The sequence below is a fragment of the Gracilinanus agilis genome, chromosome 3 (genome assembly GCF_016433145.1).
Source record: "Gracilinanus agilis isolate LMUSP501 chromosome 3, AgileGrace, whole genome shotgun sequence".
Lineage (NCBI taxonomy): Eukaryota > Metazoa > Chordata > Mammalia > Didelphimorphia > Didelphidae > Gracilinanus > Gracilinanus agilis.
In genome coordinates, this window is record NC_058132.1 from 578,281,618 (window position 1) to 578,298,285 (window position 16,668).

Here is a 16,668-nt window from a genome sequence, read left to right on the forward strand (position 1 = left end):
GCTGGTACAGCAGAATTGGATCTCTAGTTTAAGAAGAGACGGGTACTTCTTTAGGAAGCTCATCTCATCTACAGACAAATCAAGCGAAAGAATTTTGCCAACAGGGAGGTCAGAAAACAAGATGCAAAGATAAAAGCAGAAGGAAAAGTTAAGAGGGAAGAATATGAAATTTATGAGAATAGACATGCATAAATTCTACCATAAAATTGATTTCAAAACTGAGAATAGAGCCTGAAAAAAAGCATTTTTAAAATGGTTTATTACATTACAATTCCCAGGTATCTACCTCCCTCTTTCCCTCCCCACCCAGAAAAGGCATCATTTTACACAAATATCAATTTAAAAAAAAATCCTTACCTTTCATCTCAGAATGAATATTATGTATTGGTTGCAAGGCAGAAGGGAGGTAAGGGCTAGGCAGTGGGGGTTAAGTGACTTGCCCAAGGTCACCCAGCTAGAAAATGTCTGAGAACAGATATGAACCCAGGACCTTCTGTCTCTGGACCTGGCTCTTAAACCACCGAACCATCTAGCTCTCCCCAAACATGGATTTTTAATGAAAGCAGGTAATACCAGTTGTGTATACCATAACTTTCAGAGAAAAGATAGCTCTTTTTCTTATGACAAATCTCTAAGGTCTTTATATAAACCATATTCTTCTGTGTGAATTTAAGAGTAATCCATTAATAATGAATAAATGAGTTTTTGTGATGGTTTTCTGGCATCAATCACTTACACGCTGTTTTTGTAATTTCAAGAAAAATATAAAGAATATAGTCCCCACATGCTGCGCATTTGTGGACTACATGAAAGCTTTCAATTTGGCAGAAGCAAAGGCAGTATTGAAAACACTGAGTGATATTAGGATAAATCCAGCATGTATTGACATCAATACATTGAGGAGATAAACAATAACATGCTCAACTGGAAATTGAGCTACATACAGAACTATGATGAATCATCATTCAGAAAAGCATTTGACAGAGGATACAATCTTCCTTAAATTATTTCTGGTTCCTTGGAAGTGCTGCTTTGGCACCTTGATTGGAAGAGCAGAGTTATGACCGATGGCGAACTCCTCTTACATTTTGGGTGGGGGGGGAAGAATTGTTTTATTAGCAGAGCTAATATGTATACATATATATTATAGTGGGCTGCTAAGAGTGATCCACTTGGAGTAGAACAGAGATTAAAGATAAACACTACTGGAAAAGTGCAAAACATATAGATGGCTTGGAGATTAATGGTGGAACCCATCTCTAAATCGGGCAGCATGGACAAAAAAAAATGAATCAGAAGATGCAAAATTGTCAGCATTCATTTCAGATTATCAATTAAATGCCCATGAAGACTAAGGGATGAATGCTTAAACCCAAACTGTGGTCTACAATGACCAATTCATCAGAATGCAAGAAGGAAAAGCAAAAGCTCGTTTTTGAAGGTCCCACATTATAATGGAAAGAATGAAGTTCAAAACCTTGAAAGAGGAATTCTGCACATGAGTGATGTCATGTATTGGAATCAGCCTACTATAGGAAAAGATATGGGATGAATTATGTATCAGGTAAGAATGACAATAGATGTGCCATCTGGCTGATAGATTAAATCCTACAAAACTATAAAAAAAGTTAGTCAGGCAACTAAAAACTCTATGGGACAAGCTATTCAAACAATAAAGTAAATAGTTTGGAATCTCCAGTTCTGGTGTATACTACGAAGTAGCTGACCTTTGATTCTGACAATAACATAACTAAAAGTGAATATGAACATACCTCATTTCCCTTGCGTTTTGGTATAAGTATTCCTAAGTCCCAAATAAAGGTCTGACATTAGTGAGAAAACACTAAATATTAGCCAATTGCTAGAGACAAATGAGAAGAAATGCATATGAGGTAATATAGCATCATGGATAGAAAGTCTCTGGGATGGTAAAACTTGATTTTAAGTCTTGCCTCTGATATAATAGCAATTTGCAATGCCAATGAAATGAGAGGTCCTGAGATATTTTCAGTGTTCATATTTGCATATAAATATATCACACATCTTCATATGTGTCACATATTTTAATCAATTGATATCCACTTATTACCTTCTAAATTCAAAGAACCAACGTTATGCAAATTTTATGATACATGGAAGAAAAGGTCTTTTATAGTTAAAACACAGGTATGCTATGGATCAAAGTAATTAAGAGAGGGGAAAAAATCCTGTTTAGTAGTGGTAAAAGGAGGGAATCCGGACTGAGAGATCAGTAAAGTGAGAATGAGCATGCTAGTGTTCTTCAATTCTCCCTCTCTTCTTCAATACCAAGAGCATGAGATACACGCTCCAGCTGACTTAGTTTTTCAGTTGCAGGGTAAAGGGTAGCATTACCATCAATCCCAGAGTCCAAGTAAAGTCTACATTTTACCCTCTACCTTCAAAGTTGGCACAGAATTACGGCAGCTCCTTTTAAAGTTCTAGCCAGCTATCTTACTCTGAAGGTGACCCCTAAAGCACTAGGTGGCTATATCCCTGGAGTATGAGCTTTGGCAGGTCCTACAATGGGACAGTGTGATGAAGGCTTGGTGGGTAGAAAAAGCTCCATTTGAATCCTGGTTCTACAACGTATAGCTGAAATTGCTTAACTTCTCTGACCCATTTCCTTCTCTGAACAACAAAAGAGATGAACTGTATGACCTCTAATGGTCCCCTTCCATCTACACATGACAGAAGCAATCCAGGTAAACAAAGTCTGGAGCTCATCCTTAGGTAGCTGGCCATAAAGTGAAGACTATTCTTGGTTACTAATTCATCAAGATCCTCTAACTAAGGTTTGGAAGGGTGCTCCCAGTCTCCACTAAAGGAGCCTGTCCTGATTCCTTATTAATGCTAACACTATTTATCCTGCATAGATCTCATTTGTACATAGTAGTCCATAGCTGTCCGTCCCGTCTCTCCCTGGCCTTTACCCACCACTCCCGACCCTGGTGCATTGTGAGCTACTTGAGAGGAGGGTTTGTTGGTTTTTTTGCCTTTTTCTCCTCAGTGCTTAGCACAGTGCCTGGCACATAGTAGGCATTAAATAAATGCTCACTGACTTACTAGAAGGGTCATGATTTACACAGGTGAAGGCAATAGTCATATTGATAAAAATCAAGACTCCCAGATAGAATCAGACTTAATGGTGAATTAGATATAGATAAGAGTTTTTCACCTTGGGCTTCTGAATTTGTTTTAATATTTTGATAATATGATCCAATGTGATTGGCCTCTTTTGTCATCCTATTTTATGCATTTAAAAATATCATTCTGAGAAATGGTTTCACCAGGTTTACATGGCACAAAAAAGGTTAAGAATCCTTGGTTTAAAAAAATCTACAAAACAGGATAAAAATCCAAATCCTCGGTGCAGTTTTCAGCTTTGACTTTTGGGACACTTTATGTGTACTAAACCATTCATGAAAATCAAAGTAGTAAAGGAAGCACTTAACAAAAACATCTGAGGTTATTAATGCTAAAATTGAACTCTTTTATTATTCCACATTCAGTAATATATCATCTATATTTTCTGTATGTGCATTTTGAACCAACTTGCTCCCTTCGAAAATTGTACCTTAAAATAGAACCCCCCAAATCTCTTTTTTATGGAAGTCTTCCTAAGACATATTGTACAACTGTAAGTCTTCTTAAATTATTATATAGTTTACAAATGTAATCTGTTCTTGATGACTCGGGTTATAATTATAAATACAGATATTGTACCATATTATAATAACACAGTAGAGACCATTGAGGTGTATAAGGCGATTTGTGCTTCTGCATTTTTATGACACTTTACTGCTTAAAGGTCTAATGACCTTTCTGACTGTCTGGCTGCAAGCTGTCATTTCCACTGTTATTTATGGTCATGTCTTGGAGGTCATCAGAGACCAGATGACCACTTGTCAAGGATGTTATAGAAGAGATCCAAGTTAAAATCCAAAGCCTACATCAACATGGATGACTCTGGCTTTAGAGGATACGAAATCAGGAGGGGTCAGAAGCAAAGGACAAAGAGAGTCAGAGCCACCCTAGAAAGGCCTCAAGCTACACTCCCACTCCTAAGGCTTCTGCTTCTGAATGCCAGATTAGATCTTGACAAAATGAGTGTCTGCTACTAGTAATCCACCAGCCTGGGTCCTGTCTAATCTAGGATTAAATTTGTGGTGGGTTTCTGTAACAAGATTTGTTTTCTCTTTTCTGTGTGTCAATTTAGTACTCCAATAACCTCTGTGGGGAGGCCTGAGGATCTTTTCTCTGGAATGAAATGAGTAGACTTTGTAACAACTACTGTGGCAACTCAGATTGTTTTTACTTAGTTTGCTAAAAGTTGAATATACAAATAAATGAGGATTTACAGTGCCAAATATTTGGCTACACTGATCCAATCCTGTTACCAGAAAGATTTTTAAACTTATAAGTTCAAGTAATACTGGTTTAGTACACATATCCATAGGAAGAAAATGTCTATTCTTGAACTTCTTTAATTACATTTACTTGGGAAACTCAATTGGAATGGTGAACTAGAAATCAGACATTATAGTATTAAGAAATACCTGTTTAACTTTGAGTTTTTATACTTATTATCCAGATTGTTTCTGCAAGGAAAAACAGCAGACAAGATAAGCAGATCTGCCAAGTATTCCACATACATTCATTACCTCATCTGATATCCACAATTCTGTGAAGCAGTTTGTGCAAGTATGATTTCATCATACAAGAGAGAAAACAGGCAGAGTAAAGACTACAACCTAGGTCTTCTTCCCCTAAGTCTAGTACTCATATTACAACTGGCTACCCTATGGTAATTACATGGAAGATCCTAAAATACTATAATTGCAACACTTTGGAATGCAATGACCAGAATCAGTTCCAGATAAACAAGGATGATAACATTCAGTAAACAAAAAATATAATAATGCAAGTATATATTAGTGCGTTGGTTTTATTGATGGCAGAAATAACACATTGCTTTTTTTTATATATATATGTAAAAAGCATTAGCTTTATTGTAATTCAAAGTATTTTCCCAAGCCTTTGTGTGGATCAATTGGATACTTTTTCTTCAATCTACTCATCTTTCTTTAGCTCGTAACATCCACCACTTCTGGAAGTTATTTTGAAGGAAAAGCTAGAGGTCCATCATCAGGTCTTCACCAGAATGGTTTATTCAATGGCTCCTTTTGTTAAAAAAACTGTTATTTCTTTAAAAGGAGAGAAGGAAAGAAGAGAAATTAGATTCTCAAATTGACTTTAAAAATGGTTTTTCAAAATACACTTCTGCTGAAATATATCTGTGAATATAAAATATAAATATCAATAGACCTCTAGAAGAACAAATGGGACATTTTAGACCAATCTGTAAGCATCATTTTATCAAGAAATAAGTGAACAAAAGGAAAAGGTATTTTACAAAGATTATCTTCTTTCCCCTCTGAGGATTTTTAAAGTGTACTCCCTGCTATTAGTACCTTCATTTTTAGTGTTATTAACTTTGGGGATTTAGATTAACTGAGTAGCTATCAGCAGGGACAGTTTTAAAAGAAAATATATGACAATGACCCTCTTTACTTTCTTTTTGAACTCTCCTCAGTGGAAAAGATTTATTTCAAACACTTATTTCTTTGTTTCTTCCTTTTAACCAGGGTAGAGTAACTCTCAGAAGGAAATTATTCTTGGAGGCAATTTCAAACATAAAGAAAGGAACAAGGAAAATAGTGAAAGAGGCATAGTCTTCACCCTATTTAATGATACATGTCCAAAGGCTGTCAGGGGCTGGGTGGCCAACAGGGTTGCTAACTGATGTAAATAGTTTATTATTATTAATAAAGGGGAGGTTGAAGTAGGGAGTCTTTTTACCCATATTTCTTTCATTATCATTTCAGCAGTTAAAAAAAAAAAACAACAACAAACCATAACATTTGAGGGAATTTGTTCTATGGGATAAGCCTACAAGGGTGAGGGGTAGGAATGTAATAATAGGAAGCACAATCTACAGGGGTAGGTACAGGAGGAAGAAAGGAACATCATAAACAGTAGTACTTGGATATTATCAGGAACTTGAAGAGTAGTGCATATAACTGTGCTCTGGAAATTAGAGGAGAGAAGGGAATCTAATGCCTATAATTCCAGAGAGCTGAGCCTATTTAAGAACATCAATAAGTAGGGTCAGGTCTACATTGGTCACTTAGGAGGTTGAGTGATTGGCCCAAATGCAGTAATGGGGAATATGGAAGGAAACCTAGCACAATACAACTGACGCTTCATGAAGTTAGTGTCTGCCTTTGGCAAGAAGAAGGGCCCCAATGCGAACTCCTAATCCCCCATAGTTTCTGTCCAATAAAGGCTGCTGCAGCTATTAAAAATAAAAATAGTGTCATAGTGTCTTCTGATGAGTAAGACCAAAAATACTTCGGGAATAGTGTAATGAGAAGAACTGGACAGCATTTCAAGGGTTGTGCATGGAAGAGTAAGAAAAACAGCATGCGCCAGGGCTGGTGTGGAGCTAGAAAACAAGTCTCCTGTGCTGAACAGTAACTGGAGAGAAGTTTGAGATGAGGGCAGGATGGTGATATGAATCATGAGCCTGTAAGACCATATTTTCTCTCTTCAGCTTCTGAGCTCCTCCCAGTTTTTCTTTTGGGAAGAAACAGCTCTGCAGAAGGGGGGAGGGGAAAGAAGAAGGATAAAAGGAGGATGTGAAGAAGATATTCTATGGTTACCCAGCCAAGTGTGGCCATTCTCAGGTAATTTCTGTATGTAAGGCACATGCTAAGTCAATTGTACCAAAGTACTGCTTGTAATGCATTTATACTGTCCTTTCAAAGCTGACTGCTCATCTGAACTAAATTTCAACCTAGTCCTATTCTAGAATCTTAAATTCATGTCCCATTATCATACCTGAAAGATTTTTACTTCTACTTTGACATTTCAGATTTTATTTCAAAAGTACTGTAACAAGGACTGTTAGAATTCTAGGTATCTATCAAAATAGCCCATGAGTCTTCTCTCGGGTCACAATGTTGTGCTCACACAGAAGTGCCCACCAGCCCTGCAGGCATTGTTTCCTTCTCAAAAAACTATTCTGCTGGAATCATTGATCAGTTCTGTGGAACAACTTCCAAACCGATAGTGTATATGGTATGGTCTGTCAGCAAAGCTGACATTTCAAAATGCAATAAAAATGATGCCTTTAAAAACAAGCCAACAGAAGGCATTTCTTTAGTTAGCACTCAATGTTCAACCATCATTTTACAGCATTTCCTGTCAATGCATAAAAAGTTGTGTAGATGGTCCTTTCTTCACCAGGAACAAATGAAAAGACAGAACAAGACGACAAGTCTTGTCAGAACTTGTGCAAAGCACCTCAAAGCTTTTTACAATTTTTTCCTCTTTGTATTAATTTTCATATAGTACTACGTACTTAACATATAGGTGGCACAGTGGATAGAGAGCCAGGCTTGGAGATATGAAGCCCTGAATTTAAATCTGGCCTCAGATATTTCCTAGCTGTGTGACTTTGGGTGAGTCACTTTCCCACAAATGCCTAGTCTTACCGCTCTTCTGCCTTAGACACTCAATACTTAGAATCAATTCTAAAACTGAAGGTAAAAGTTAAAAAAGAAAACACGGTCTGAGGCAAAACAATGCACTGGGAGTAGTTCATTCTATGGTTACATGGGAGCAATGCTGTAACTGGCTTAGCTAATTTGCAGTGGGAAAGAGCAATGTGCAGTGCAGAGAGTGCTAGGCATGGAGTCAGGAAAACCTGAATTAAAATAGACCTCAAACACTTTCTATTATTAATTCTATTAACACTTCTTATTAATTTATCTTACAACATTATGTGACTGACCCTGGACAAGTCCTTTAACCCTATTTGCTTCAGTTTCCTCATCTATAAAATGAGCTGGAAAAGGAAATGGCCAAGCACTCCAGTATCTGTGCCAAGAAAATCCTAAATGGGGTCACAAAGAGTCGGACATGAATGAACAGCAACCTCTCATATGCAATTACTAAAATGTTACTTGTGTATGTCATGTCCTCCTTCTAGACAAGAAGCTTCATGATGGCAGAAACCATGTATTACATTCATTTTTATCTCACTCTGTGCCTAGAACAATACTCAAATTCCAAGTAACAGTTGTTTCAAGGATGAAGGTAATCCTGAATTCCTAAAGGTTAATATTAATAATAATAAACACATTGCACTGAATTCTTTTTTACACAAATCTTTTGTTCTTCCTGAAGTCTATCCTGGGCTTGAGAAGTCAGATTTCTGCATTGGCTTCCTAGGCAGATTCTTTGCCTCTAAGTTTTCCCTTCCTTGTCCTCTACAATATCTCACAAATTGGACCTGTCAGCCATCTTTCTTAGCATCATTTTGATTCTATAACTTTTCTGCTCATTAGCTTACAGGAGCAACTGCAGATTTACTTGTACATTAAATTCAAACTCCTAATCATGTGCCTAAGGGTACTAATTACTGTTTTTTCATTTCTCAATTTTTCATTCCCATTATACCTCAGTTCATCCTCTCTTGCAGACAAATAAAACCACTCTGAACCTCCTACACGCTCTATTCTCATTTCTGCCTTCAAGCTTGCCTCCTACTTCCCTCCTCCTGGAAAAGCATTCTCTAATTCTCTAATTCTCTAAAAAACATTCCTCTACTCAATCAAGTCCTGCCTTTTCTTAAAATTAGAGCTCAAAACTTGCCTTCATGGACTCTTCCCAAAGTTGCCACTACCTTTTTCCTGTTAATAGCTCCAGTCATTCCAAAACTTCTCAGAAGAGCTATGGATAATGTGGCAGCATTCTATTTTGCTAACACATTACTGGTTTCCTCAAATGCTGGCTCTGCCCCTTTCTTATTTGTGTGATTTTGGACAAGTAACAAACTCTATGGGCCTCCATTCCTTCATAAATAGAGACAGGAATTGATGACATCTAAGGTTTCTTCCAAATAGAAATCTCCTTGTTTCCTTCCTTAAACAAGAGAACCACAGCTAGCTGATATGCCCCCAGGTTATGTTCCATGTTAGCTGGAGCATGTTGGCCAGGCCCAGAAATGAAAGGTCTTGCACCCTGTTTCTCCTTGCCTAGCCCAAGCTGGTCCCTTGGGTCAGTGCTGGCTTGTTCCCTAATCCTGCTCTCCATCCCTGATCCTGTTTCCTCACCATGCTCTGATCCTGCTTCACATTGTAGTCTGACACTCACTCTTGGCTGTCCTCACAAGGCTTCCAAAACTAGCAGCTCACTTTCTGGGAACATGATCTTCCCTTCTATAGCCAATACTGCCCCAGAGGCTTATCATGAGAGTAGTAAGGACAACGAGTAGGGCCAAAGACTAAAGTTGGAGGCATACTGGGGCAGGTCTAGTGGTCAAGGCTTCTATATTTGATCCTATTTTCTTCCCCCAAAATCCAACTAAGATGAAGTACTACTATATATGCTTCATGTAAGTTTGGTGTGAGCCTTCACCCTGCAAGCTTACTGGGGGCAGCAACTGTGTCATCTTCTTACTTTTTATGCCATTCAACGTTTCTGCACCCTAACGGTGTTTATTAATTTCTTTTCTTTCCCTTTCCTGTGTTGTTATGAGGATCAAATGAGATATTTTTGAAGTGCTTAGCACAGTGCCTGGCACATAGTAGGCACTTAATAAATGCTTGTTCCCATCCTTCCATTTGCTATTGGTGTGATCTTGGGTAAGTTATTTCACCTTCCCTGGGCCTCAGTTTTCTTATTTATAAAAGAAAGGTTAAACCAGTTGATCTGAGGCATCTAGGTGGCTCAGTGGATAGAGAGCCTGGTCTTTAGGCAGGAGATCATGAGTTCAAATCTAGCCTCAAACACTTCCTAGTTGTGTGATTCTAGGCAAGTTGCTCTTCTGCCTTGAAACTGATATTAAGTTTAAGAGAGAAGGTAAGGGTTAAAAAAAGAAAGAAAGAAAAGAAACATTTGATCTTCCAAGTAAATTCCTTACTTTTTTGGTAAGAGATGATGACTAAGCACTTTGCCTGTAGTATGATTATTATTTCTAAAAAAAATTGTATTGAAATTTTGTTAAAGAAGAACTGAAAGAATACTGAATTTAAAAGTATTCAATGTTTAAAATTTCTAGTTGAAAAATAAGAGGTATGGCTTATTTTAATAGATTTTAAAGCCTCAAAGCAAGAAAAGTAAGAATCTCTATAAGCTTTCTCTTCAATTAAAATGAAAATACTATAAATGATAAATACATTTTTCACAGCTGAGCTTTAATTACCAAGCTCAAAGCACATGTGTTTGGATTATTCTCTTATTCAGATTATTTTTGGCAATAAAATGTTTATGATAGCAGCACTGATTACTAGGAAAAAAAATTCCTCTAGTATCGAATATCAAAAATTCTCTTGATATTTTCAGTGTTAGCCAATAAACCAAAAGGCAACAAGCATCTGAAGCACAGTGAAACCTTGAGCACAGGCAGCAGAGGCTATCTTACTGAAATTAGAGTTCCATAAGGAAGACTCAGGTAGTTTAAATACTACTATATACAGGGATGGATACAATTGCCCTAGGGGAACCAGAGACCTAAAAATTTTCTACATTATTTCAATCTCTGTTTCAACAAACTTAAAAGACTCCATATAGCCAGAAGTTTCATCAAATTTCACAAAAAAAGCTCCCTAAAAGTCATTAAATTATAAATACCTTAGTTAAGTTAAAACTCTATTTTTCCTTGAAGCAGTCTTATCATATATGAATTTGGTTTAGCTTTTTGAGTTACTTAGTGGATACAGGACTGCACATATGTACATACTACATATATATGTGTACATCTACACACATATATATGCATTATATATAATATTTATCACTTAATGTTTAATTATTGTTGTCATTTAATTGATCAGTCTTGTCTGATTCTTCATGACCCTGTGGACAATATTGTCAGTAGAGTTTTCTTGGCAAAGACAGATACTAAAGTAGCTTGCTATTTCTTCTCTAGTGGATTATGGTGGTTAAGTGACTTGTTCAGTGTCACAAAGCATTTGAGTGTCTGAGGTCAAATCTGAACTGGGGTCTTCCTGACTCTATGTCCGGCAGTCTATCCACTGAGCCACCTAGCTGCCTTTAATTATTATAATACATAATATTATACAGAATATATCATGTGTGTTCAGTTCCATACCACATATTACCTATTATATGCATATATGTTACCTATTATTTTAGACAATAAATTTTATAATTGTTACTTTTAAAATTTCTGCCTCCCATTGCTGTATTTTTTCAAAGGCTCTCTGGCTCCTATGTCTAGAATGTTGTCAACCATTACGTCTTCCTCTTGGAATCCTTGACCTCCTTCAAGACATTTCAAATACCACTTTCTGCAAGAGGTCTTTTCCACTAGTTATCCTGTATCCAGAGGCACATCAGAGCCAGCTTGTATCAGCTGATACAATTGTTAAATTTTCAGTGTAAGCATTTACAATCTCAGAAATCAGCAACTGTTACAAATCAGCGTGTTAGTAATGCATATTAAAGTACATAATGTATACCTTTTTTTTTCGTGGGGAGCTAGTTGTTAAACCTTTGCCACCACACACCACTGCTTATATCTACTCTATGTATCACATATGTGCCCGTTTATGTACATGTTGTCTCAACCAGTAGAATGCAATTCCTTTGAGAACTGGGACTGTTCTTATTTGTTTCTCCAGCACTTAGCACAGTGCCTGGCATGAAATGTTCAATAAATCCTTATTGACTGATCCACTGATCTAGGATTTCATCAATGCTAAAGTTCCTTCTACCAATTTAGGTCTCAATGCCCAACCAGACTCTCTTTTAAGAGTTTTTACAGATGAAAAAAATTCATTGCCTCATGGTCAACTTTCTGATGATGTGTCTCTTTTAATTTAAATAGAATCCACTTGGAATGTCAGAGGTATAATCAATCTTAGTAAAGTCTGCCAGTAGCATAAACCTTTGAAAATCAATTAATTAATAAGTGTTTGCTAAGCACAGCCACATCCATACTATATAATAAGGCATCATTGTAGAAGCTTAGTGGATTCCTAAATGTCAATAACTAGGTTAATTTTTTGCATATGAAAGTAAAATGCTAGCATAGTCAAGAAAGCTCTCTGGTGTGAAGCTTTGGGCGGTCAGTCATTATGCTACTCATGAAGTATAAATCTTAGCTCCCTGGTCTATTTCTCCTCTGTTAACTAGAGTTTGTTTTTATAACTGTCCTGATTCATACCACACTTAGCTCTCAGACTTCATCAATCTATTTTGGAAGTAGTAAAGGAATAAAGCGGTAAATATATCAAAGGAGTTAAATTTTAAAAAACCAAGTGTAAAAGTGAAAAATATTAAATTTACTGATCTGGCTTTCTGAGATCATGCAAAGCCTAGTCAGTCCACTCTGTGAAACTCTTCAAGGTTCTATGGGAAATACAAAATAAATAGAAGACAGGAATACAAAATAAATAGAATACAAAATAAATAGTTACTCCTCTTAAAGAATTCATTAATATAATTTCTACACTATGAAGAGCCTCAGAGGAAAAGAATGATGTATACCAACTATAGTTTGGAGAGTCTGAAAGACGAGACAAAACAAGGTGGTGATTCAGGAGAAATACATGCTAAGTGACAAAAGAAGCAAGAAAAACAGAAATAAGGTGTTTATAGAAAGGTCACATAGAGAATGTTCTGAAAACTTTCAACTATGTATTGAGACAGAAATTACAATGTAACGGGCAACACCTCCCCTTTAATACTATAGAATATTGAATATGGACAAGATTTGAATAGTTGAAGGAGACATTTAAAAATTAAATAATTGCTCCAATGACTGGTATAATCTCAGGACACATCACGCCTCCTGTCCTTATGCCTTTTCCATCTGTTTTAATGATGCTAATTTTCAAGCAGCCCCGTACTCTCCCAAACTCTTTAAAGTAAAGGACACATGAGTATAGTTCAATACGTAATCTTGTTATCTTCATTCCATTCCTAAAAATTATACTCAAGAATCTCTCTTCCTTCAAAAAGTATGAAATTATATGAAAAGTTTCATTAACCCAGATCAGTGGATTTCTATCACTTTTTCATCTTCCTACATTTGGTCTTTGCTATCTAACTTTTAGTTATTCCTGTTACCAAGTGTCTATAGGAGGTAGGCAAGAGCAGAGAGAAAAATTAACCTTAAGTCAATCTGATTTTATCTTTCTTAATAGCTATAAGAGGTTTGGTGGGGAAAAGGGGTTTATAGAAACAATATTATTTTAAATAATGCTTCTGTACTACTTGTGGTTTTAAAATACTTGTAGTTTTCATATGTCTTGTTACTTAAATATTGTGAACAGCTGGGTTCTCTAGAATAGATATATTTACCTTCCTGCTCAGTTTCTAGCCCGGGGAGGCTGGTAAAATTGCTGGGTTGGCCTTGTTGATCTTCTGGGCTGGCCATCACCCCCTCTTCGGAACTCAAGTGTTTGATCATAGGTACCCTCTTCTTCTTCCTGTATGCAAACAGCATGGATTTAAAAGTTCAAGAGAACTTGGAGATTCATCTATCATTATACATATACATACTCTACTTATCAAGCTGCCCCTGAATTGACATATGCCAATTTTTGCCATGGAAGGAGAAATAAAAAAGCAGGTATAATTAATATCTAAGAATTAATCCTTGGAATTGCAAAATTCATAACAGAATACTAAAAAAAGAATATTTTAATTCTAAAATGCTGAAATTAATTAATTTAAATAATTAAAATATATGAAACTAAAATTTTTTGTCATTTTTTTCTGGCATATTGTGGCTCATAAAAATTTCCAGTTGTTTATTATAGGTAGTAATTATAGAAAATAAAGAAAATTTCACCAACTATCTCTAACCATATAATATACTCTTCTATATAATTAAGGATATTTTACCTGGATATGGGAAAAAATTAAACAGATTTGAATGAGGGGATGTGACTGTGGACTCTGTGTAAAGGAAGTTATAATTGAGAAGGATTACCAAAGTAGGAAATATCCTTCCTATTTTCTTGTTCATTCTCTTTCCTACTGAGAGGGTAGATTTATCAGCTTAAGGAATAGAGTTGGAAAATTAAGATAAGTACATTAGGTAATAGAAAAGGTAGATTTAATTATAATATTTAAGGGAACTTAGAAGCAACAAAAGGTCCAAAGTCACAACGGTTTCTTAGCACTGTCACATTTCTATTTCAGTTTTCTAAAATTCAATGTAGTAATAAACTATCTTGCCAATTAAAGAGAGAAAAAATGGTTCTTGGTTTTGTTTATGAAAGGAAAAAAATCTTTGTTTTTATTAAGTTCAAAATTTAAATTGCAATTGGATTTCCAGAGAATGAAAAGTTGCATAGTTATAGGAACTTAACCATTTTAAAGAACCTTCTTCCAGCTATATCTTTTCCCATTGTATTCCAATTAACAATTCCAGAAACTATACTAAACAATGAGCTTTTTAAATTTTTACAGATATGATTATAGTAATTTTGCTGTTAGTAAAAAAGATTTGAAACACATGATCATAGCATCTTTCTATTATTTAGTAGTTATATTTATTGCTGGCATAAGCTTACTAATCTTCATTATTAGTTATCTTACACAAAAATCATTAAAATCGATGATATTGTTCCAACTTTACATGGACACAGTGGCCTGAGAAATTATATTGATTTTGCCTTTGGGAACTGAGTACTTTGAGACAACTGTAATGAGAATTCCAGTGTTCTCAGGCTATATAGCTTAATCCTTCCAGTCATTTTATATCTAAAAAGGAATAAACAATAGTCAAAAAGCCAAAGATCATTCTTTAAGGCTCACTATCTACAAAATAATAGAATAGCAGAATCTTACACAACATATTTGGTGCAATTCAATAAACACATTTTAGAAATCAACCACCAGATCAGCTCTTTACTATGGGATCTTTCATTAATGGTCAATCTCAAAATGTTTGATACATAAAATATTAATTCTGTACTTTAGCAAAGCAATTTTAGTCCTGGAAGATGAAAGAGGAAGGGTGTTCAAGGAAGGGAAGAGTATTTTATTTAATTTAATTTTTCTCATCATCCTAGTTGCTCCTCTGAATGGTCAACCAAATGTTACAACTAAACTTGAAAAGGAGCTATTTAATTTTTTTGACAAATGACAACTTTTGAAGCTTTGCATATTAATATGGAGAGAAGAAAAATGTTTATTTGATTCTGCAGGGAAAAAAACAGAATTCTTTCAGCCCATTAGGAAGGAATATTATTTTCTACACATATAGCATTCTAGAATTAGCTAGGGTTAATACTGCAATTAATATTGTGGGCATCTAGTCCATCTGTCCATCCATTCATCCATCTATCTATCCTTTCTTCTTTCCTCCTTCCTTTCTTTCATAGCTTTTCCCAAGCATATGTGAAGCAATTCTAGTTGCCCCAACAGCATCCTATTTAAGCTAGTGATTAAACTTATTACATTGAACTAGGGCTAAAGCCATAATAGATGCCATACAATTTACATTAGGATACTTAGAGGTTTCATATTTGAATATATCTCCTTTGTCCATAATCCCTGTTAATCATTTTACTTCATGTTTTACAATAAATGAAAAGTAGTAAAAAAAACAGCACAAAAATATTTTACATTTCAATTTTGAAATTCCAGATTATGAAAAATATGAGAATAATTGAATTTTAGAATTGGAAGTGACCTAATGATCTAATCTGATCCACATATAGGAGGAAACTAAGGACCAGGGATTAAGTATGACTCAAAGTCATAGAGTATAAGCAACTGCAGATATTAAACTAATATTTTTGACTCTCATTTTAGTGTTCTTAAAATGCTTTAAAAAAAAAACCCTGTCCTGTATCCAACTTCAACTCTTAATATTTTAAGAATAATTCATTCACTCAAGTATTTCATTCCACAAATATTTAGACCTTTTATATACCAAGCAATGGGGGAAATACATGGATAATTATGACACAATTTCTGTCCTCAGGGAGCTTTCTATCTCATAGGGAAATCCAATAGGTTCAGAAATAACTAGAATACAACACAGAATAAAAGTGCCCGTGTGAAGCATGAAGACAGCTAATATTAAAGTTTTTAAAAGGGAGAGAGAAATGATGGGAATGATGCAGGCCTTTATTCCAAATAGATTTCAATTATCTTGCTTTTTAATTAGAATTCTTTAAACATATAGTTTCTCAATGCTTAACTAATATTTTAAAACTCACAATGTGCCAAGATTCACTGGTTGGCTATTCACTTGAATGAATTAAGTGATGTTTGTGGGGGAAGAAAGGTCACAGAGTTTATCCAAAAATTAGTTATGCCCACAATCATCTATTAAATATATCTAACAAACCACAGCTATTATCCTGGATGTACACCAAAGCACAACTATAAATTGTGTATTAATAATAATAGCACTTCTATAATGCTTTAAGATTTGCAAAGCACTTTACATATAGTGTCTAAGCTGATCCCCACAAAAACTCTAGGAGGTAGAAGCTATCATTATCATCCCCCATTTTACAGATGGAAAGTAAAGGTGAGAGAAGTGACTTTTCTAGGCTCACACAACTAATAAGCATCTAAGGCAGGATTTAA

General features: G+C 35.4%; 1 protein-coding gene across 2 annotated transcripts in view; it reads right to left on the reverse strand.

Annotated features, from left to right (window-relative positions):
* Positions 1–4,948: 4,948 nt before the first annotated feature.
* TDRD3 (tudor domain containing 3) overlaps positions 4,949–16,668 on the reverse strand; it is a 142,682-nt gene continuing 130,962 nt past the window's right edge. The window contains exons 12-13 of one of the 2 annotated variants that reach the window (XM_044670602.1): positions 13,417–13,537; positions 4,949–5,225 (exon numbers count right to left, since the gene is read on the reverse strand). In XM_044670602.1, coding sequence (XP_044526537.1) covers positions 13,425–13,537 — 113 coding nt within the window. In that variant the 3' untranslated portion in view covers positions 4,949–5,225; positions 13,417–13,424. Of the gene's footprint in view, positions 5,226–13,416; positions 13,545–16,668 lie in introns of both variants that reach the window. The other variant, XM_044670601.1, reaches the window with a different exon arrangement.